Source organism: Meriones unguiculatus, chromosome 7 (genome assembly GCF_030254825.1).
Source record: "Meriones unguiculatus strain TT.TT164.6M chromosome 7, Bangor_MerUng_6.1, whole genome shotgun sequence".
In the NCBI taxonomy this organism is placed as follows: Eukaryota; Metazoa; Chordata; class Mammalia; order Rodentia; family Muridae; genus Meriones; species Meriones unguiculatus.
In genome coordinates this window covers 60,399,772-60,420,034 of record NC_083355.1, presented here as the reverse complement: position 1 = coordinate 60,420,034, position 20,263 = coordinate 60,399,772, and the positions used below count along the sequence as shown (strand labels likewise).

At 42.3% G+C, this 20,263-nt stretch overlaps 1 protein-coding gene across 1 annotated transcript; it reads right to left on the bottom strand.

Annotated features, from left to right (window-relative positions):
* Positions 1-1,487: 1,487 nt before the first annotated feature.
* Positions 1,488-20,111, bottom strand: Psma6 (proteasome 20S subunit alpha 6). The gene is made up of 7 exons (XM_021659124.2): positions 19,923-20,111; positions 13,097-13,191; positions 12,551-12,632; positions 9,308-9,463; positions 7,195-7,373; positions 5,275-5,369; positions 1,488-1,694 (listed from the first exon to the last, which is right to left on the bottom strand). Exons 1-7 carry the CDS (start codon positions 19,996-19,998, stop codon positions 1,637-1,639), a joined length of 741 nt encoding a protein of 246 aa, XP_021514799.1. The 5' UTR covers positions 19,999-20,111; the 3' UTR covers positions 1,488-1,636.
* Positions 20,112-20,263: the final 152 nt, after the last annotated feature.

The following is a 20,263-nucleotide window of genomic DNA, read 5'->3' as shown; positions in this document are numbered from 1 at the left end:
CTTCCCTGTCAGGAGGTTACCACTCCTGCCTCAGCTTTGAAGAGGGTGTGGGTGGGGAGGTTCCCTGCTTGTAGTGGCTACGTGCTCACAGGCGAGTGCCTACAGCTGGGCAGCTCCGACCTCACGAACTGGCACTGTATTCACCCAGCAGACACTCTGCCAGTCGGGTCAACAGCAAGCCTTGCCCAGTGCACACGAGGGCAGACAGCGTACTGAAGACTCCCAACAATCCAGGTCACTAGGGAGCTACTTTAATTTTAAATTTTAGCCAGGTGCAGTGGCACTTGCCTGTAATCCCAGCACTCGGGGAGGCAAAGGCAGGTGGATCTCTGTGAGTTTGAGGCCAGCCTGGTCTACAAAGCGAGTCCAGGACAGGCAACTCTACACAAAGAAACGCTTTCTCAAAAAAAAAATTTTACATTTTAATCATATACATAAAAAAATATACTCAGCTGCCTGTAGTAGCCACACCTTTAATCCCAGCATTTGGGAGGCAGAGGAGGGTGAGCCTCTGAGTTTGCGGCCAAACTGGAGATGGCTCAGAAGTTAAAAATACCTTGAGGACTGTTCTAAGGACTGGGGCTCGGGCCTCAGCACCCATATAAATGGGTTACAACCACCTGAAATTCCAGGCCCAGGGGATCTGACAGCTCGGACACCTGAACACAGGATGTGCATAAAGTCACATAGGTACACATAAACAGAAGTGAAAAGAAACACTAAAATACATTCAATAACTGCACTAACCAGAACAAGTCCTGAATACGCAGCTTCCCTTAACATGTGCTAACGGTATGCCCTCTCAACCGGAAACCAGTTCTGTGTGCTCTGCTCAGTGCGTAACCTTCAAACAGAAAACAGATCCTTCCTGGCTAGTCCTGCTTCCTGAAGATAGCTAGGTAGGAATACTTACAGCAGGGCACAGTGGCACACACTGAGTTCCAGCACTCAGGAGGGAGGGGCTGTTAAGTTCTGTTTGAGGCCAGCCTGGTCTATACGGTGAATTTCAGACCAGTCAGAGACCCTGTCTCAACAAAACAAACACACCCCATGCGATACAAAGATATACCCTTAACAAACATAGACTAAACTACTAAAAGACAGCAGGAGGTGCAGCTCAGCAACATGCAGCATGCTGGGTTCAGTCCCTGGACCAACAATAAAAAACCAACAGTCTGGAGTTCAGTCAAGGCATCTTTTAGTATGGTCTTCCAGAGAACTGAGCTCAGGACTGTCCCATGGGAACAAGAGTGTTAATAGACAGGACAGCTCAGTCTCACATGACCAACTCAACATAGTTTCAAAGTCAGCTCCCAAGTCTGAGTTGATTCATTAAGCCACGTTGGTTGAATTGGGGCCTATGTTCCAAAAGGCAACAGGACGTGCATTTCTGTAAACAAATGTATGCAGATGGCGAACACTTACAGCCTGCCATGTACTAAGGTTTAACACTTCAGTCCAGAGGGAGCAAACACAGGACACAATGGTTTCCAAAAGCACTGTTTTATTTATACAGAGTCCTGACCAGTCACGTGGCAGGAGGGGTGGGAGAGGTTCCATCTTCAACCCAGGGATTGGTCTGTTGTTACCAAACACAGGCAAGTGGCATCATGATTTGGTAAACTGATGACAGCGTTCAGTCTCTCTCTGCTAGAGCTACAAGGTGCGCGTCAATCTCAGCTTCTGTAAGAACCCTAAAAGGCGAAGATACAAACCACAGCTACATGAAAACTTTCTTTTATTATGAAAAATTTCAAACATGCAAAAGACAGTGCAACAACCTCCCACGGATCACTAACTTCAGGAAATACCAATTTATAAGCAGGCTTTTAAAAGTCTATATGCCCAAGACTCTTCCCCAAGATTACACTGCAGCAACTCTCAGACACATCAACTTCATTACATAGGCAAGTGATCTTTGATATCAGGTCCAGCACTTAATTGCAGCTAAGGGTGGAAACATTTCAACTGAATTAATATAAAGCTGTTACACAAAACATGTTCAATTTAGTTTGGGTGTCAATGCCTTAAAACCTAATACAACTGAAATTTGAATTAACCGAGTGATGAGAAACAAGCAAATTTTAAGAACTGTCGGGGGACGGGAGCTGAGGATACCATGCAGTGAACAGAGCACTTTCTGCACAGCACGAGATGGACGTTTTGATCTCGACATGGGCAGGCATGCCTACAATTCCAGAGTTCAGAAGGAAGAATGCCAGATTAACTAGCTGAATCAGCAAGCACGTGGGAGCTCCTCCTTCAGTGTCTAAGGAGGAGGACACCATCAAACTGCAGCCTCTCACACACGAGCGAATGCTCATACACATGACAAAACCAACAAAACCCTGCTTGGATTCAGTAATATCTCCACGAAATAAACGGATAAGACTATTCCAACCCACTCACCAGAAGACAGTCCATGTGGCACATACAAATGTCTGCCTTAAACCACTGGGTCCCATTGCTATGATCCTTTAATACAGCTCCTCATATGGTGGTGACCCCAACTGTGTGTGACCCCAAAATTGTTTTTGTTGCTACATCATAACCATAATTTTGCTACTGTTACGAATTGTAATGTAAATATCTGTGTTTTCTGAAAGTCTTAGGCAACCCCTGTGAAAGGGGTTGCAACCCACAGTTGAGAACCGCTCCCTTAAAGGAATCAGTTGCCTGGCAACACGGCTGACATGACCTATCTCTGCCAGGATTCTGTCTGCTGCTTTGAGACAAGGTCTCTTAACTTACGTAGCCTAGGCTGGCCTGATCTTATTATGTAGCCAACAATGATCTTGAACTTCTAAGATATGGAATTAGAGATATGTGTGACCATGCCCAACTTCACTACTAAACTTCTACAATTAGGTAGATTTGTCTAAATGATTTGACATTTTTTTTACAACTTGGAGAAAGACATAGTTTACAAAGTTGTAGAGTCTCATGCTATTTCTGTAGTTCTTTGTTATTACCCAAGTATATTTACTCTCTCAGAATTTAGAAATTATACAAGCCCCCCCCTTCCTAGTACTGGGATTAAAGCTGGAGGTTTTCTGCTGCTGATTAAGTTATAGTCATAACTTACAGTTAATAGTTATATTCTCATTTTATGTAAGAAGTGGGAAATAGTAAGAACTGGAGAGGACAGGGTCTCCACAAGGAGAGCAACAGAACAAGAAAATTTGAACACAGGGAACTTCCCAGAGACTCATACTCCAACCAAGGACTATTCATGGAGATAACCTAGAACCCCTGCACAGATGTAGCCCATGACAGTTCAGTGTCCAAGTGGGTTCCATAGTAATGGGAAGAGGGACTGCCTCTGACATGAACTGACTGGCCTGCTCTTTGATCACCTCCCCCTGTCGGGGGGAGCAGGCCACAGTAGAGGACAATGCAGCCACTTTTGATGTGAACTGATGGACTAAGATCAGAAAGAAGGAGAGGAGGACCTCCCCTATCAGTGGACTTGGGGAGGGCATGCATGCAGAAAGGGGAGGGAGGGTGGGATCAGGAGAAGAGGAGGGAGGGGCTTATGGGGGGATACAAAATGAATAAAGTGTAATTAATAAAAAATTTAAAAAAAAGGGAAAAAAGTTATATTCTTAGCCTTTAAAAATCATTTTAATTGCAGGTGGTGGTGGTGCACACCTTTAATCTCAGTACTTGAGAGGCAGAGGCAGGGAGGATCTCTGTGAGTACAAGGCTAGCCTGGTCTAAAGAGCTAGTTCTAGGACAGTCAAGGTTTCACAAAGAAACTCTGTTTCAAAAAAAACAAAACAAAACAAAAGTTTTTATTTTGACACAGGTTTCACTATGTTCTCAGAACTGACCTTGAACCTATGATCCTGCCTCAACTGCCCAATAGTTGAGACTGCAGTCCTGTGTACAGCATCCTGCTGCCTAGCTACAATGGTTTGCTTACACAGATACTTGGTTTCTTGCTCAACTTTAAAATAAGATGCAAATAACATTCAGATGTAGTAAAAAGGTTTCATAAGAGATAAGAAAATAAAGCGCCTGTTGGAATTTCAGTGATAAAAAAAGGAAGCCAGATGGGTGTGGTGGACTGTAACTCCAGTCCTGGGGACTGAGGTCAACTAGGCTCAAGAAGAAACAAAACAAAAAGGAAACTTTCTTGTACAGAAAAAAATTATTAGGCTAGATGCAACTGCTGTTTTCTTAATTCTGTGCGGGTTTCCTGTTGTGTCACCCGCAGACAACCAAGAAAGCAGACCTGAAGGGGGAAAAGGACATACGACTCAAGTCTGCATGGAAGACCATCTGCAACCTAAGCATGTGGGAGGCTGAGGGAGGATCCAAAGTTCAAACCCAGTTTGGGCTATATCCCAAGACAGTGTCACAAAACAAAACAAATTAAACACACCACTGAACCACTCTTCAAGGCCTGAAACTTAGCTTACCAAGTCCGCGCCAACAACGACCACAGAGGTGGACCAGGAGGAGACACCCAACAGGTAAACACCTCCGCAGCTCGGTGTCCCTGTGCATGTATGATGTCACAGAGCAGTTTGCTAGGACAAGCTGACTGATTAAGCGACCAGCACGCTTGGGCCATGCAAGCCGATGTGTGGAGGCTAAGGCATAGCTGGTAGTAACATACAAGCAACTGTGCGTTAGCGTTTCCTATCGCCCTGTGGAGCTCCCTGACGCAGTAACCAGTTCCACCAGAGAATTCCTACTTTGGAATGGCTTCTATTGGCTTCAAATGAAAAACAGAAGCCTGAAGTCCTTCCCGCCTGTTTGTCTCCTCATGTGTTGTGTCTAGGGCAGTGTGCACTCAGGCCAGCACTCGGCCAAGCTGCATTTGCTCATTTCACTTCTTGTACAAAGGCTAACTTTTGTGTCATCGCTGGTGTTGGAGATAGTTACTTGGAAGAGGGAGAAAAATTGCTTTTGTTTTAAGAGACTTCAAACAAGGTTTTGTTTTTACAGTGCTAGGATTGAACCCATGACTCTAGAACATGCGGGCTAAGCACTTTTCTGCATAGCTACCCTTTAGTCATTTGTTTTTATGAGACAGGATTTTTAGTGATATGGGCCAGGCTGGCCCTTGACTTTGTAATCTCTGCAATGCTGAGACTACAAGTATGAACCACTAATTCTAAGACGTTTTGAAATAGATCCCTCAGATACTGTGGAAAAATAGAATCCCATCTCATCACCATATCACCATATACAAATATATATAACATGAAGGAACCCTGGCTTTTTAAGTCTAGAATTTAACACATGGCTAAAAACACAACTCACCTGAATTTAGGGTTTTCAACTGTAACTACTCCAACTTCTATTTCTGAAGGTTTGAAATCAATCGATAGAACAGTAGACAGGCATGTAATTGCAGTCTGAAAAAGATGTCAGCATTAAAACAGAATGCTTTCCAGCTACCAACAGTCCCTAACCCAAGCTTATTAGTAACACAAGACACTTGCTTCCGTGTTTTAGTGACGCAGTCCTATTGGGATGCTACCATCAAACTGCTGACATAAACCTACTTCTACTAAATAGCCATAAATTAAAGGAGCTTATCAAACAACATAGATAGAGTACATAAAAATTTATTTGCAGTCCAGTGTAGTGGTGCACACCTTTAATCCCAGCATTTGGGAGACAGAGGCAGGTAGATCTCTTCGTTTGAGGGCAGCCTGGTCTACGGAGTGAGTTCTAGGACAGCTAGGGCTAGCTACACTGAGAGACCATGCCTCAAACAAACAATCAATTGAAATCATTTGCTTGATGACCAATATAAACAGAACTACACTTAACACGTGGTGTAAAACAGACTAAGGAATGATTCAGTCACTCAGATTGGTGACTGTACCTTTAAAATGTTTATGGCAAATTAAAAATGTTCTAAATGAGCCAAGTAGGTGGCACACACCTGTGATCCCAGCACTCAGGGAGGCAGAGGCAGGAGGATCTCTGTGAGTTCAAGGACAGCCTGGTCTATAAATCAAGTCCAGTACAAGACTACACAGAGAAAGCATGTCTTGAAAACTTTAAAAAGAAAAAAAAAAAATTCTAAATGGTTTTATATCTGATGTGATTAATAAAACTATAAATTATAATTTAAGAAACATTTAAAGAAGACATACTAGCCTATATTGTAGATAAGAACTAACTTATTTTGTATTTCTTTCAGTATAAGAAATTATTAAACAATTATAAATTTATTTATCTACGTTTTGAGAAAGGGCCTTGCTTTGCAGCCCTTCCTGGCCTGGAACTAACGATGTAACCAGGCTGGCCTCAAACTTACAGTGATCCTAACAACTCTGCCTCCCTCATGCTGGGATTACAGATGCACACCATCATAGCCAGTTTATAAAAGCTTTTTTTAAGAGTATGCAGGTGTGAATGTCAGGACAACCTCGAAGACAGGGTTTCTCAGTGGCCTGAACTGACCACGCCAGGTGGGCTGGCTGGCAATGCTACCACGAGAAACATGTGCTACAGTAAGTAGGTTCTACATGTTTGCAATGTAGGTTCTGAGCTGAGATCTTGTTTACAAGACAACAGCTTTATCGACTGAGCTCCTTCCAGGCCTCTGCACACACATTCTTTTACTAGGAAACAATCTGCTTTCCAAGAACTTGGTTTGTAGTGGCTTTTATTTAGGACCATGGATCAGCATGACAGCTCAGTGGGTAAAGGTGCTCACTACCAAATCTAACAACTTGAGTTCGATCCCTGGAACCCTGTGGCAGAGAAGAGCTGACTCCTGAAAAATGGTCTTGACTTCCATGAGTATCATGGCAGATGCAGACACACATGCATGCAAACACATAAAAACAAAATCTTTTTTTTTTTTTGGAAACAGGGTTTCTCTGTGTAGCCCAAAAACAAATGTTAACAATTATTACCAAATCTTAAGTGTTTACTTTTGTTATACAAAAAGTTTAAACCCAACGATTCTATTAATCATGACTTGATTCTTATTTTCCCATTTTGTGTTTACTGACTATTATTTTACATATATTAAGATAGAAATAAATGAATAAAAGCAGCCACGCTTTCAACCCAGGCCAGCTGAATGACATAAACTATGCCACTAAACTAACAAACCTGGATCTTGTAACATCATTAAGAACTAGCTTTCATCAATAACACAACACTCACTCTTCCAGAGCAGTAAAAAAAAAAAAAGCAACTCCCTTTTGGCTAACTTACTTCCACTGTTTGTTCAAATGTCCAATCAAATTTCTTCTTCACTTTTTTTTCAAGGAAGCTGGTTGATTCTGTTTGTTTAACTCCTGCTGCCGTGGCTTTGAAGCCACAGTAGTAGCCTGCAGGGTCACACTTGTACACTTGAGGGCCTTGTTCTTCATCTATACCAATTAAAATCATACCTAAAAAAGAAGGGCTCCAATTAAACATGTTACACTGTCATATAGTTGTTAGTCATTATTTTGGTCACTAATTTTAAGCTGACTTGTTTTTCTAAAACTGTTAAAATGTAGCTTTATTAGCACTGATAAATTAGATAACAGGTAAGTTAATTTCAAACAGGACATATCAGCTTGTTGTTTTAAACAGGTTCAGCTTTTTATTGAACATGTTAAGTTTATTCAAATGACCCAAACCCATGCCATCACCAGTCTCCTCAGATCCCACTGTCTTTGTGACAATTAAAATTCATTTTTAAAATAATTCCTGAATACAGAGGACACACTAGAAAGAGAAGGGACAGAAGATATAAATTAGGGAGGAAATAACAGCAATAAGCCAACGAGAAGGTGACAGGAGAGGAGGGAATAGATACTCTGAACAAAACTTGATGACTTAATGAGATGACCAGAGCAGTGGACGACTATACAAGAGAAGGTGCACGTACAGTTATGACTCAAGAGTGTCCAAAGCGTCTGAGACACGGAAGAACTGGGTTAAGAAACCAGGTAAACAACTAGCACAGAGGTGAGGTAGTAAGTGAAGCCTCTTGGGGTCATTAACCAGGCAGCAAAGAAAGAAATGGAAGGCCCGAGAACAAAGCCTGAGAAGCAACAACATTTAAGGGACCCACAGAGGAGCATGAACAAAAGAAGCTAAGCAGAAGAGAGCGCTAGGCAACACCATACCCTGAGCTAGCCCTTGGGGGCTGGGGACCACAAATCCAAGGGGGCCTCAACTACTCTAAGACCCTCTGAGTACGGGGTGGGGATGGGATCAGAGACTGGAGAGACGGCTCAGCAGTTAAGGAGCACTGGTTGTTCTTCCAGAGGACCGGGGTTCAATCCCCAGCAACCATGTGGCAGCTCACACCCATCATAACTCCACTTCTAGGGACCTGATACCCTATTCTAACCTCCACAGGTGCCAGGCACACATATGGTGCACAGAAATAATACATGCAGGCAAAATACCAAACATTAAGAAAATAAGAGGTAACTGGGATACAAAGTGAATAAACTGTAATTAATATAAAAAAATAAGAGGTCAAAGGAAATCTAGTATTTAAGAGGTGAACAGAATCATATGCTAAAAAGAAACATTTAATTCTCTTTTCTTTCTTTTTTTTTTGAGACAGGGTTTCTCTGTGTAGCATTGGCTGTCTTGGACTCACTTTGTAGACCAGGTTAGCCTCGAACTCACAAAGATCTGCCTGCCTGTCTCCCGGAGTGCTGGGATTACAGGTGCGATCCACCGCACCTGGCTAACATTTAATTCTCAGAGCAAGACCTGTGGCTCTCTTGCAGAGCACTTGCCTAGCAAACACAGCCCTAGCTGTGAGCCCTAGCACCTCAAAAAAAAAGGAAGACTGGAGGACTGGGACATTTAATTTTCATTAATGAATGATGTTAGAAACAACTATGATGGCAGATGCATGCTTTTAACCCTAGCACTTAGGAGACAGAGGCAGGCAGATCTCAGAGTTGGAGGCCAGCCTAGTTTACAGAGCAAGTTCCAAGACAGCCATGGCTACAGAGAAACCCTGTCTCAAAAAAAAAAACAAAACCAAAAAAGAAACCATAAGCCTCTATGTTATCCCAATTCTTTACCCTATGATCAAAAGTGGCACTGACACTGTTAAAATGCCTGCTAAAGCTTCACAGAATTAATAATCTGAAAGTACACAAGAACCCCATTACAACAACCTAATCAAATGGGACTTTCAGATCACATATTCTAAACAGAAATATTTTGATTAAAAAAAATTAAAAACAGAACTCAAAGCTGCAATTTCAAAATACATGTTCAGACCCCAAGTATGTCCTCAGTTTCTTTATACAAGCTCTCTAAAGACAATTAAAACTCAATTCTTTAGAAGACTTCTGAGCATACTTACAACAACCAAGCGGCCTCATTTCAGCATTCTGTGTGTAGACTTGAGAAATATCAGCGATCCTTTTACATAGCATGTCCACAGGAATCTCATAGCCATATTTGTATTTCCAATTAGCTGCCTCATAGCGTGCCCTCTGTACCTGGGATCTGCTGTCAGCTTAATGAATAAAGAAAACCCCAAAGAGTTATCACTTTAGAGTCAGAATGAACCCAAAAGTCTATTTCTCGATCATAGATAACCATGTTTATTTCAAGTACAAGTTATGGAAGGACAGTATAAAAGTCCACCATGGCCTTTTCTCATAATAATGAACAGTGACTTGGCATGGAGCACATGTAAAAAAAGAAAGAGAAGCCAGAAGCCAGACATGGCGGCACATGCCTTTAGTCCCAGCACTCAGGGAGGCAGAGGAAGGAGAATCACTGTGAGTTTGAGGCTAGCTAGCCTTGCCTATACAGAGATTCCAAGACAGCCAAGGCTACACAGAGAAACCCTATCTCAAAAAAAAAAAAAAAGAGAGGAGACAGAGATACTAAACCATGAAGCTAGCCAGGTGGTGGTGGCGGCACACGCCTTTAACCCCAGCACTTGGGAGACAGAGGCAGGCAGACTGATAAGTTTGAGGCCAGCCTGGGTATACAAGGCAAGTCCAGGACAGCCAAGGCTACACAGAGAAACCCCAGCTTGAAAAACCAAAATCAAAGCAAACAAAAAAACCACACAAACACGAAGCTAAATTTTTATACCATCTTGCTCTTTTACATCAAGACCTTCACAAGCAGTCAAAATGGTTTCTACCAGAATCTAGTAACTTGGGCTAGCAAGATGGCTCAGCAAATAAAGGGGCTACTGCCAAATCGGAGGGCGTTGAGTTTGATCCCAGGACGCAGTGTGGAAGGAGAGAAACAACTCTCACAAGTTGTTCTCTGACCTCTACACACGCTTCATGGCATATATGTGCGCAAATAAATGTAATAATAAAAAAGTCCAATAATGGCTGGGAGATGGTGGTGCATACCTTTAACCCCAGCACTTGAGAGACAGAGGCAGGCAGGTCTCGGAGTTCAAGGGCAGCCTGGTCTATACAAAGTGAGTTCCAGGACAGCGAAGGTTACACAGAGAAACTTGTCTCGAAACACCAAAAACAAGACAAAAAGTTAATAACTTAAAACTGCCTAGGGAGAAATAGTTATTTTTAATTTTATGTGTATGTTTGTCTGATTACATGTGTTCCACAGGTGTGCCAAGTGCCCCCAGAAGCCAGAAGAGATCACAGGCATGCTCTGTGGGTGCTGGGTACTTGGGTCCTCTGCAGCAGCAAGGGCTATTAATCCTTGAACTAGCTCTCTAGCCTCCTAAAGAACATACATTAAGGAGAATAACTTCTTCACCTTTATGTCTTAGGTGTGAATTTTCCTTTAAAGTAAATTTTACAGAAATTTCACTCACTCCTAACTACTGTCATACCTAGATCTGAGAAAGAGTGATTATTTAGATACATTTAAATGACTAAGCACGGGGCTGGAGAGATGGCTCAGAGGTTAAGAGTACTGCCTGCTCTTTCAGAGGTCCTGAGTTCAATTCCCAGCAACCACATGGTGGCTCACAACCATCTATAATAAGATCCAGTGTCCTCTTCTGGCATGCAAGTGTATATGCAGATAGAACATTGTATACATAATAAATAAATAAAAATATATATTTAAAAAAAATGACTAAGCACATGTGAGATGCAGTGTCTATGAAAGCTCCAGATTCACTAGTAGCAGCATAAAGACCTAATTATTATACTTACAATTTCAAAATAGCTCACAAGCCAGAAATGGTTAGTCTACTCCTGTGATCCAGTGCTCAGAAGGCTGACGAGGACAATTATTGAATTTGAAGCTAGCCTGAGCTGTACTGCAAGATGTTGTCTCAAAAACCCAACTTTCAGCCAGATATGGTGGCAAACACTTTTAATCCCAGCATTCAGGAGGCAGAGGCAGGAGACTATCAGACCAGTCTGGTCTACACAATGAGTTCCAGACCCTATTTCAAACAAACAAACAAGCAAACAAACAAAATAAAACAAAATACCAATCAGTCAACTATACTAACTAACTGAACAACAAACCAAATTCACCACAGTCTTAAAATATTGATACTAGGGGGTGGGGAAATCAGCGGATAAAATCCTGTGCAAACCCAAGGACCTAAGTTCGGATCCCTAGTAGCCATGTAAAAGCTAGTTATGCACCTGTAACCCTGGAGAGGTAGGGTGTGTGTGTGTGTGTGTGTGTGTGTGTGTGTGTGTAAGAGAGAGAGAGAGAGATGGAAATAGAAAGATGATCCTGAGGGTTTGCTAGCCAAACAGTCTAGTTAAAATAGAGATCCAGATTTGGGGAGAGAAATTATCTCAAAAGTAAGATGGAAAGTAATTGGGTAAGAGACAGAAGTCAACCTCCGGCCTCCACAAGCACATGCACAAGTGAGCACGCTTGTACAATTAATACTAACCTCAGAAGACAGTGACTCTACTCAGAACTCCCCCAAATCAGGCACTAAGGTATCTTCAGAGCACAAAACACAGGGCTGGCAAGTAAGGTGCCCGCTGTGCTTGATGACCTGCCTCATTCTTGGAAACTCTATGTTAGAGAAAGCCCACTTCCACAGGTCGCCTTCTGACCTCACACATGCCATGACAAAGCACACCCCTCCACACACATTATTGATGATGTTGGTCATAAACGCCGCAGTAGAAAATGAAGCTCACCAAGATGCTCAGCCTTCATTTTCCAATGGAGCAGAGGGGTTCAGCTTTACTGGAAAAGACCGATACCTAGCTAGCTCACTCAGTTAGTTTATCTTCCCCTCACTGCCTGTGAGAGCAGACAACCCACACAAATTTCAGTCCCTTTGACCATGGCTAGCCATACTCAAAAGAACTCCAGGTTTGCCAGGCGTGTCTCAGGTGCAGCTGCAAGCTCTCAAGTAGCACTGAGTGCAGATTCTCCAGAGAATCAAGGCTCAACCAGTCTTAAAACAATTTCTCAGCCTCTACTGATTGACCCAAACACAACAAAGGCTTTGCTGAAACATTTCACTCAAAGCCAGACACAAAGGCTTTACTATACACTTTATGCTATATACTATACATCCATAAGTAAATGTGAAAACAAATACATAAATACAAATACAAAATAATTCGGAAGGAAATAACATCAGGCTTGTTTTTCCAAGAAGGTGACTAATTGCCAATACCTGTCATTCCAGTCATCACACAGCCAATGTTTTCAGTTATCTTGAACAAGTGAGTTACTGTGCTGGAATCCAGTAATTTGTCCTAATGAACAAAATAAATCATGACCATTTCATTTTAAAGTCCACAGGCCTCTGTGCAGTTATAAAAAAACCAACAGTATAAAACTGTAACAATAAACTGTAAAATAGGAGTTATGAGACATGTATGTTCTGTTCATTTTATAGTTAAAACCAATCTTTCAAAAAGGGGGCACAGGAAGATGTTTTTTCTAGATGCTTTCTGTGGATTTAGGGTCCCAGAAATCAAAGGACTTAGAAATCTCACTCCATTTTTTTTATCATTTATTACAAAGTTGGATGTGCTCCTTCTGTCTACTCCCACACCATCCACAGCTACCCACTGTTCCTTGAACGATTAGGAAAAAAGCTAAGTCAAACCAAAATTAGTGCTAAGGAGAATAGGCAGTAACAGAACTCTTCTCAAAATGACGAAAGAGTCTTACACTTTATTTTGTAGCAATTGAACTCCTGGGCAGCATTACTTACGGGTACTTTCTTCTGTGTGACAATGACTGCGCAGTCCTTTCCTCTTACAGCTACAGATGTAAGTCCACCCTGGTTAATAGCCTTGAAAGCATATTCTGGAAAACAAAACACGTTGCTGGTTTTTGTTTTTGTTTTTTAAGGTGGAATAGGGGCTGGGGACGTAGTTCAGTTGGTAGAGTGCCAGCTTATGCACATAATACTAGATCAACTTGAGTGTGGTGACTAGAAGTTAGCATTGGCGGACAGAGACAGGAGCAGAAACTCAAGGTCATCCTTGTGTAGGAAGGCAGCCTGAGATACAAAAGACTTGTCTTTAAAAAAAAAAAAAAAAAGTAGAATAATTTTGAGACGTGATCTCGTTACGTAGCCCTGGCTGGTCTGGACTTCCTGAATGCTGGGATTAAAAGCATGTAACACCATGTCTAGCTACAGTGAGATAATTTCTCAAATTCTTTCAGTGGAATTAAGAAACTGTCATTAAAACAATGACGTTAAGCTGCATGAATGTGGAATGGCAACCAAGGGAAGTAAAGTCAAAATAATAAAAATGTCAATAAAGAGTCAAAGCAGCTCCATTTCTTCCTATTTTATTTGTACTGAATTTTTACTTCCCATTTTTATTTCACTGAATTTTCATTACGTGCAAGCACCAAATTTTGATTCTTTAGTTTATTACAAACTAGGCTATGCACTTCTAGCTACGCCAATGCATCTGTTTTTAAAAACTGGTACCAAGATGGGAACAAAACACTGACTACTTTCTATCACATTTACTTGATAATGACCATCTCTGAGGAGATAAGATTAGAAGATTATCATTTTCTGTGTTAATATAGAAAATACAAAAGAAAAAAAAATTTTTTTTTCTTTTTTAGGACAGGATTTCTCAGTGTAGCCCTGACCATCCTCTCTCTGTAGACCAGGCTGGCCTCAAACTCACAGAGAATCTGCCTTCCTCTGCCTCAAGAATGCTGGGATTTAAGGCGTGTGCCACCAACACTCAGCTCAGAAGATAATTTTTAAAAAATTACTGATAATACCAGTAATGACTTAAATTTTGTTACACAGTAGACAATCTCAAAATCCTGTCTTTAAGTGATACTATGGACACTGGTCCTGAGGACTAGCCAGACGCTCCATAAGTGACCAGGATAAGAAACACAAGTATTCAACGTTCTTCCACAGCTTCTGTTGAGCCCGTAACTCCCCACAGTTAATGGCCACCATCATAAAGTGTTCGCCATATAGACTGCTCCCTCCCCAAGTTGTTTTTGTCAAAGCAATGGAACCTAACTAGTGCACCTACAGACTCAAGTTCAGACTGACATCATAACGCAGAAGGAAAGAACAAACTCCATAAAGCTCTCCTCTCAACACCACCTGGTTCAGTGTAGCGCGCGCGCGCACACACACACACTCAAAGCAATACATTTTAAAAAGGAAATTATAGCACTGAAAAATACAGGATCTGAAAAAAAAAATCCCCCAAAAGAAGCTGGCTATGATAGCCTTGGCCTATAATTCCAATACCAAGGTTGAGGTAGAAAGCCCATGGGTTCAAGGGCATTGTTTAAGAACATGGGCACCTATACTCATATGCACATACCCACACATACACATGATTAAAAAAAATAAAAAAAAAGTAAAGATCCAACTGAGTCTTCCGTGTGCATGTGTGCAGGGTAGAGGCACATGTGATGGCCAGAGGATAATCTTAGGTGTCATTAATTCCTCAGGACTGTCCACCTTGTTCTTCTGAGATTGAGTCTCTCACTGCCCTGGGGCTTGCAAAGTATGCTAGGCTGGCTAGCCAGCAAGTGCCAGGGAACTGCCGGTCTCTGCAAGCCCAGACCTAGGGCTACAAAGATTACAAACACATACCACCTACCATGCTTGGCTTTTATATATATATATATATATATGTATTTTTTTTTTAATTTTGTGTGCATTGGTGTGAGGGTGTCAGATCCACTGAACTGGAGTTACAGACAACTATGAGCTGTCATGTGGGTACTGGGAATTGAACCCAGGTCCTCTGGAAGAGCAGACAGTGTTCTTAACCACTGAACCATCTCTCCAGCCCATGCTTGGCTTTTTAACTTAGGTTTTTATTTTATTTTGGAGGCAGAGTTTGTGTAGCCCTGGCTAGTTTTGAAATCATGGATATCTGTCTAGCATATGCACCAACAAACCTGACCCAGCTTATTTTATTTTATTTTATTTTTTTGTTTGTTTATTTGCGGCCCAGCCCTTGAAACTGTCGTTTTATACACATTAAAAAATGGCTGGGTGTAGTGGCGCATGCCTACAATCTCAGCGCTGGGGAGGCTAAGGCAAGAGTATTGCTTCAAGTTCAAAGCCAGGCTCAAATACACAACACAACAAAACAAACAAAAACCCACTTAAGGCCTTCAAGGTGGCTCAGCAGATAAATACTTCGGACAAAGCCTGATGAGCTGAGTTTGATCCCCAGATTCCACATGGTAAGTAACTCCTGCAAGCTCTCCGACCTCCACACACTCCCTCTCTAAAACCTGGGTTAGGAAGATGGCTCAACAGGCAAGAACGTTTGCTGTGTATGTATGAGAACCTGACTTCAGCAACCCAGCACGCGCATAGGTCACAGGTAACCCCTGAGTGTATGTGGCAGGTGACAGGACCATCACCGGGCCAGTGGCCAGCCTACTTGCAGGTTCAGCAAGAGCCCATCCTAAGGAATAGGAAGAATCTGAAGGAGCAAGATCTCTGACGTCTTCTGAGTGTGGAGTGTGCACACACCACACAAAGCGCAACAAAACCAAACCTGCCACACACAGTGTGCTTCTCATGCTCAATAGAAAACAAGCGAGTAAGATGAAAACTGCAGGGATGCTCTAGAGCACTGGCTGCTTCTCAGAGCTCCCGTCGCACTCTTCTGCAGGCACCTGGAAGCACACACGCGTGCAAACTCACACAGAAAAGGAAACAAATCCGTCTGTCTGAGACAGGGTTTCCCTACATAGCCCTGGCTGTTCTGGAACTCACTCTGTAGACCAGGCTGAGCTCAAACTCAAGAGATCCGCCTGCCTCTGCCTCCCAAGTGCTGAAATTAAAGGCACGTGCCAGCACTGCCAGATAAAAAAACAAAAACCAATCTTTAAAAACAAGATCTAAATCCCTCCCCTGCTCAGAAACTATGGAGCTAGAAAACAGCTGCCTTGAATATAAGGACTTCCCCATAGTAGTCTCTTAAACAATGTTTAAGAGAAACTTCCCACAATTCCTACCGTTCCTTCAACTTTTCATTTATGGACTTCAGCGGGGAAGTGGGCTGGCTATGAATGGTTCTATGTGGACTACAACAAAAGTTCAGAACAAGCAAACAACACCAGGTCATGAATGGCTCAGTGCACACAGCTCACACTGTACTATCAGCAAAGAGCAGAGAAGCACAACCCACCAGGCTTCACAAAAGTGATTCTGAGGTGCTACTGATTAGCAACGCAATGGGAGACTCTTTCTCTTTCAAATGCTGTACTGACTTTGAGGATATAATTTAATTTCCTCTTCCTACATAAACAAGAGTTGGAAAGTTAAAATGAAAGATACAAATAGTCTGTGAAGTTTGGTTATTTTATTAAAAAACAGAAGATGCCAGTCTGGTCTACAAAGCGAGTTCCAGGACTGTTACACAGAGAAACCCTGTCTCAAAAAACTTATACAGACAAAACAAAAACAAAAACAAACCATAAAAAAAAAAAAATGTTCTGCTGTTTCCCTAAGTCTGAAGGCGACATAATCATTTCACACAACTTCCAGAGTTGATTCCCAGGACCTACATGGTGGAAGAGAGAACTGACTCCTGAGGGGGGTCCTCTGACTGCTACATACAATACTGTAAATGCTGTGTATGTGAACACACATAGAATTATACATAAATTAACACACTCCTCTGTTCCTCTGGACCCCACCCCATCTTTTTCTCAGATGCTATAATCACAGAGCTACATCCCAAACCTTAAATTAAGGAAAAAACATTTCGGGGCCAGAGAGTTGGCACATCGAGTAAAGGCACCCACAGCCAGACACAGCAACCTGAGTTTACATCCTGAGACCCACGTGGTTGAGAGAACCACCCTTTGACTGACATACACATACGTACACCACGAACATCCAAACACACACACAGACAGCACAACATCCTTTCAGAGGCTAGAGATGGCTCAAGGGTTAAGAGCATATTATCTTGCAGAGAACCTGAGTACCCATGTTGGGTGGTAGACAAACAGGCAGGCAGGTAGGCAGGCATACACAGAGTGGAGTGGGATATTTTAGGGCCGGACAGCAGGCTCAGTGGGTAAAGTCATCTGCTGGCAAGCAGGACACCCTGAGTTGATTCCCAGGACCTACATGGTGGAAGAGAGAACTGACTCCTGAGGGTGGTCCTCTGACTGCTACACACAAAATAAATAAAATGTAATTTTTAAAAAGTGCTATTTCAAGGTCTAAAGAAAAAAATTCAAGTTACCAAAGTGTTATTTCTTTACTGCCACTGTTAAAATTACAGATGTTTATAATTATTCTTAGTAATTTAAATTTATCCCTTGATCGCTGCTAGACTATTTTTGGTGTTGGGAACTAAATGCTAGGAAAACACTGAGGCCCACCCCAAGCCCCTGCAGTATCTCTGAGCCTTAAACTCTAGCAAATTAGGAACCGTCTATTAATACTTACTTCCCTTATCACCACTCCATTTTTTGTTATATTATTCTACAGCTGTCTAGATTAACAATGTTCTCATTTTTAGAGTTCTTAGAACCCGTGTCTCTGGGTAAGTCTGAAGTTTAGCCTAATACAGAGCATTTACAATAATATTGTGAAGAGATGCATAAACTTCACTAGCAAACTAAGCAAGATAAGACTCACAGAAAGGGATTCTTTATAGAGGGACTAATTTAACAGATTTAAAGTCAGAGAATCAAACAGGCATTCTGTTATACCAAATGCTCAATATTTAACAGTACACATATATTTAAGCAATATATGCATTGTCTAACTGAATCCTCCAAACAATCACAAGAGGAGGAATTATTAGCCCAATTTTGCAAACAGAATTTGAGCGTGGATTATATACTTGCTCAGGCCAGCTAGTATGGAGCACAGCAGGTTCCTTAATCCAGGTATGGCTCCAAGCATGAGCTCTGCACCACTGTATTGCTTGCTCATGCTATTCTTTCACTTTCTTTTTCTTAACAAACCTGACTGATGTCCTGAGTCACAGAAGGAATGTTATTCAACAAGGCACTGGTTACAATCACTGTCTACATAGTAAATTTGCTTTGAACTACATTTTCTCTCCCAAATCCTACTAAAATGACACTATATATTCAGCCTTTCTATTCACCAAATTTAAGAAGCACTGAAGAAAAAAAAAGCAGCACTGAAATTGTTTTATGGCCAATTTTTTCCAAGTAGTTTACAGAAACAAAATAGATGTCTAAGTGTAGCTTTTTCTGTTCACAAACTTTAAAAACGCAAAACAAAACCTCAAACAATAATCTAATACAGAAAAAGTCTGTCAAACTCAGGAATAAACACTGAAAATAAAAAAATCCTTGATCAGGGTCATTAACTCTTTTATCATAACTTTCAAATAAGGTGAATTAAATGGGTTACCAAATGACTTATATGATATGGTTCTTGCCACATTACATGTAGCTACAATACGGAGCAGGCCAGTCTCTTTAATGTCCCTTCTAAACTTTATAGATGAGCAGAACTCCATTTACTGGGCAACTCTGGGATTTTCACCCAAGACAGTACCCCTTTCCTCACCAAGACCCTGAGATAAAAGACTTATTAAAAAAAAAGAATTATGGACAAGATGTATAGCAGGCCCTTCTGACACTAAGTTTTCTATGGCAAGAGTTTAAAAGTCTGTTCTGTAATTCCAACTTTAGTAAAGACTAACTGTGCCTCAACTAGACTGAGACTCAGCTTTTACACTGTAAAAACATTTATAGAGATGGGGGCTAAAATCGGCGTGCCAGCTTCTAGAGCAGTTTATTACTATTTCTTTATCTCGAAAGTTTGAATTTTGCAAATACTTGTAAATCTGCACTTTTTTATTCGTTTGTTTCTCTGTCACTTCCGTTAAGCTGTGGGCTTCAGAAGGGACGAGTGACATTTACCTCTTTTCTAGAACCAGTGGTGTCTGGAAGGGCTTTGCATACTTGTATAAAACTGACCACAAAGCAAGCCTATACTGCAAAGGAGGATGTGTGAGTTTTAGCTGGATGGTTAAGGAACCAATCGCTCTCAGCGAAGGGAAGACTCGGGCTCTGGGTACAATGCAGCTACGCAGTGGTTCTCAACATATGGGTCGTGACCCCTTTGCGGTACGAAAACCCTTTCACAGGGACGCCTAATACCATCGGAAAACACAGATATTTACATTACGATTCATAACAGTGACAAAAGGAGTTCTGAAGTAGCAACGAAAACAAGTTTATGGTTGGAGGTCATTACAACACGAGGAACTGTATTAAAGGGTCGAACCACTGAGCCACGGGGACTCCGGACGCCAGAGGCAGGCATTACAGTACAATACTTTAACTCTGTGTCTGGACAGTGAGGGGCTCCTGGAGAGAAACGGGCTTTGGTTTCAGCCTCAAGGTCCGCTTGCAGACGGGAGTGGGAACCCGAGACTGAACCCGACCTCGATCCTTCTTTCCTGGCTCAGGCCCTGCTCCAAGCCCCACACTATACTTGGGCCGCGTCTGCTCGCTCCAGGCCGAAGCATGACAGAGCAATTCAGGTGTCCCACAGGTGGCCCTCGTTCACTCACCAACTTGGTAGAGTCGGCCCTCGGGAGAGAAAATAGTAATGTGACGGTCAAAACCGGCGCTGGAACCACGGGACATGGCGTTCCCACTATTTCAAAGACAGTCTGCACCCCGTAGCACCCACACCAAGCACACAAGCCCCTCCCGGAAGTTATGGCTACTGCTTCCGGAGCACCAGCCGAGCTGCTTCCGCTCTGGTAAGCTCGGTACCAGCGCTGGTTCCAGGGGAAGTTCCAAAGCACCGCCCCTAAGGGGGCGGGGCCTCGGCCTCCCAGGCTGGGCCCTGGCGTAGTTCTGGGCGGGTGTCTCTGGGTTGCGGCCGTTAGGGCTTTCTGGAGAACAA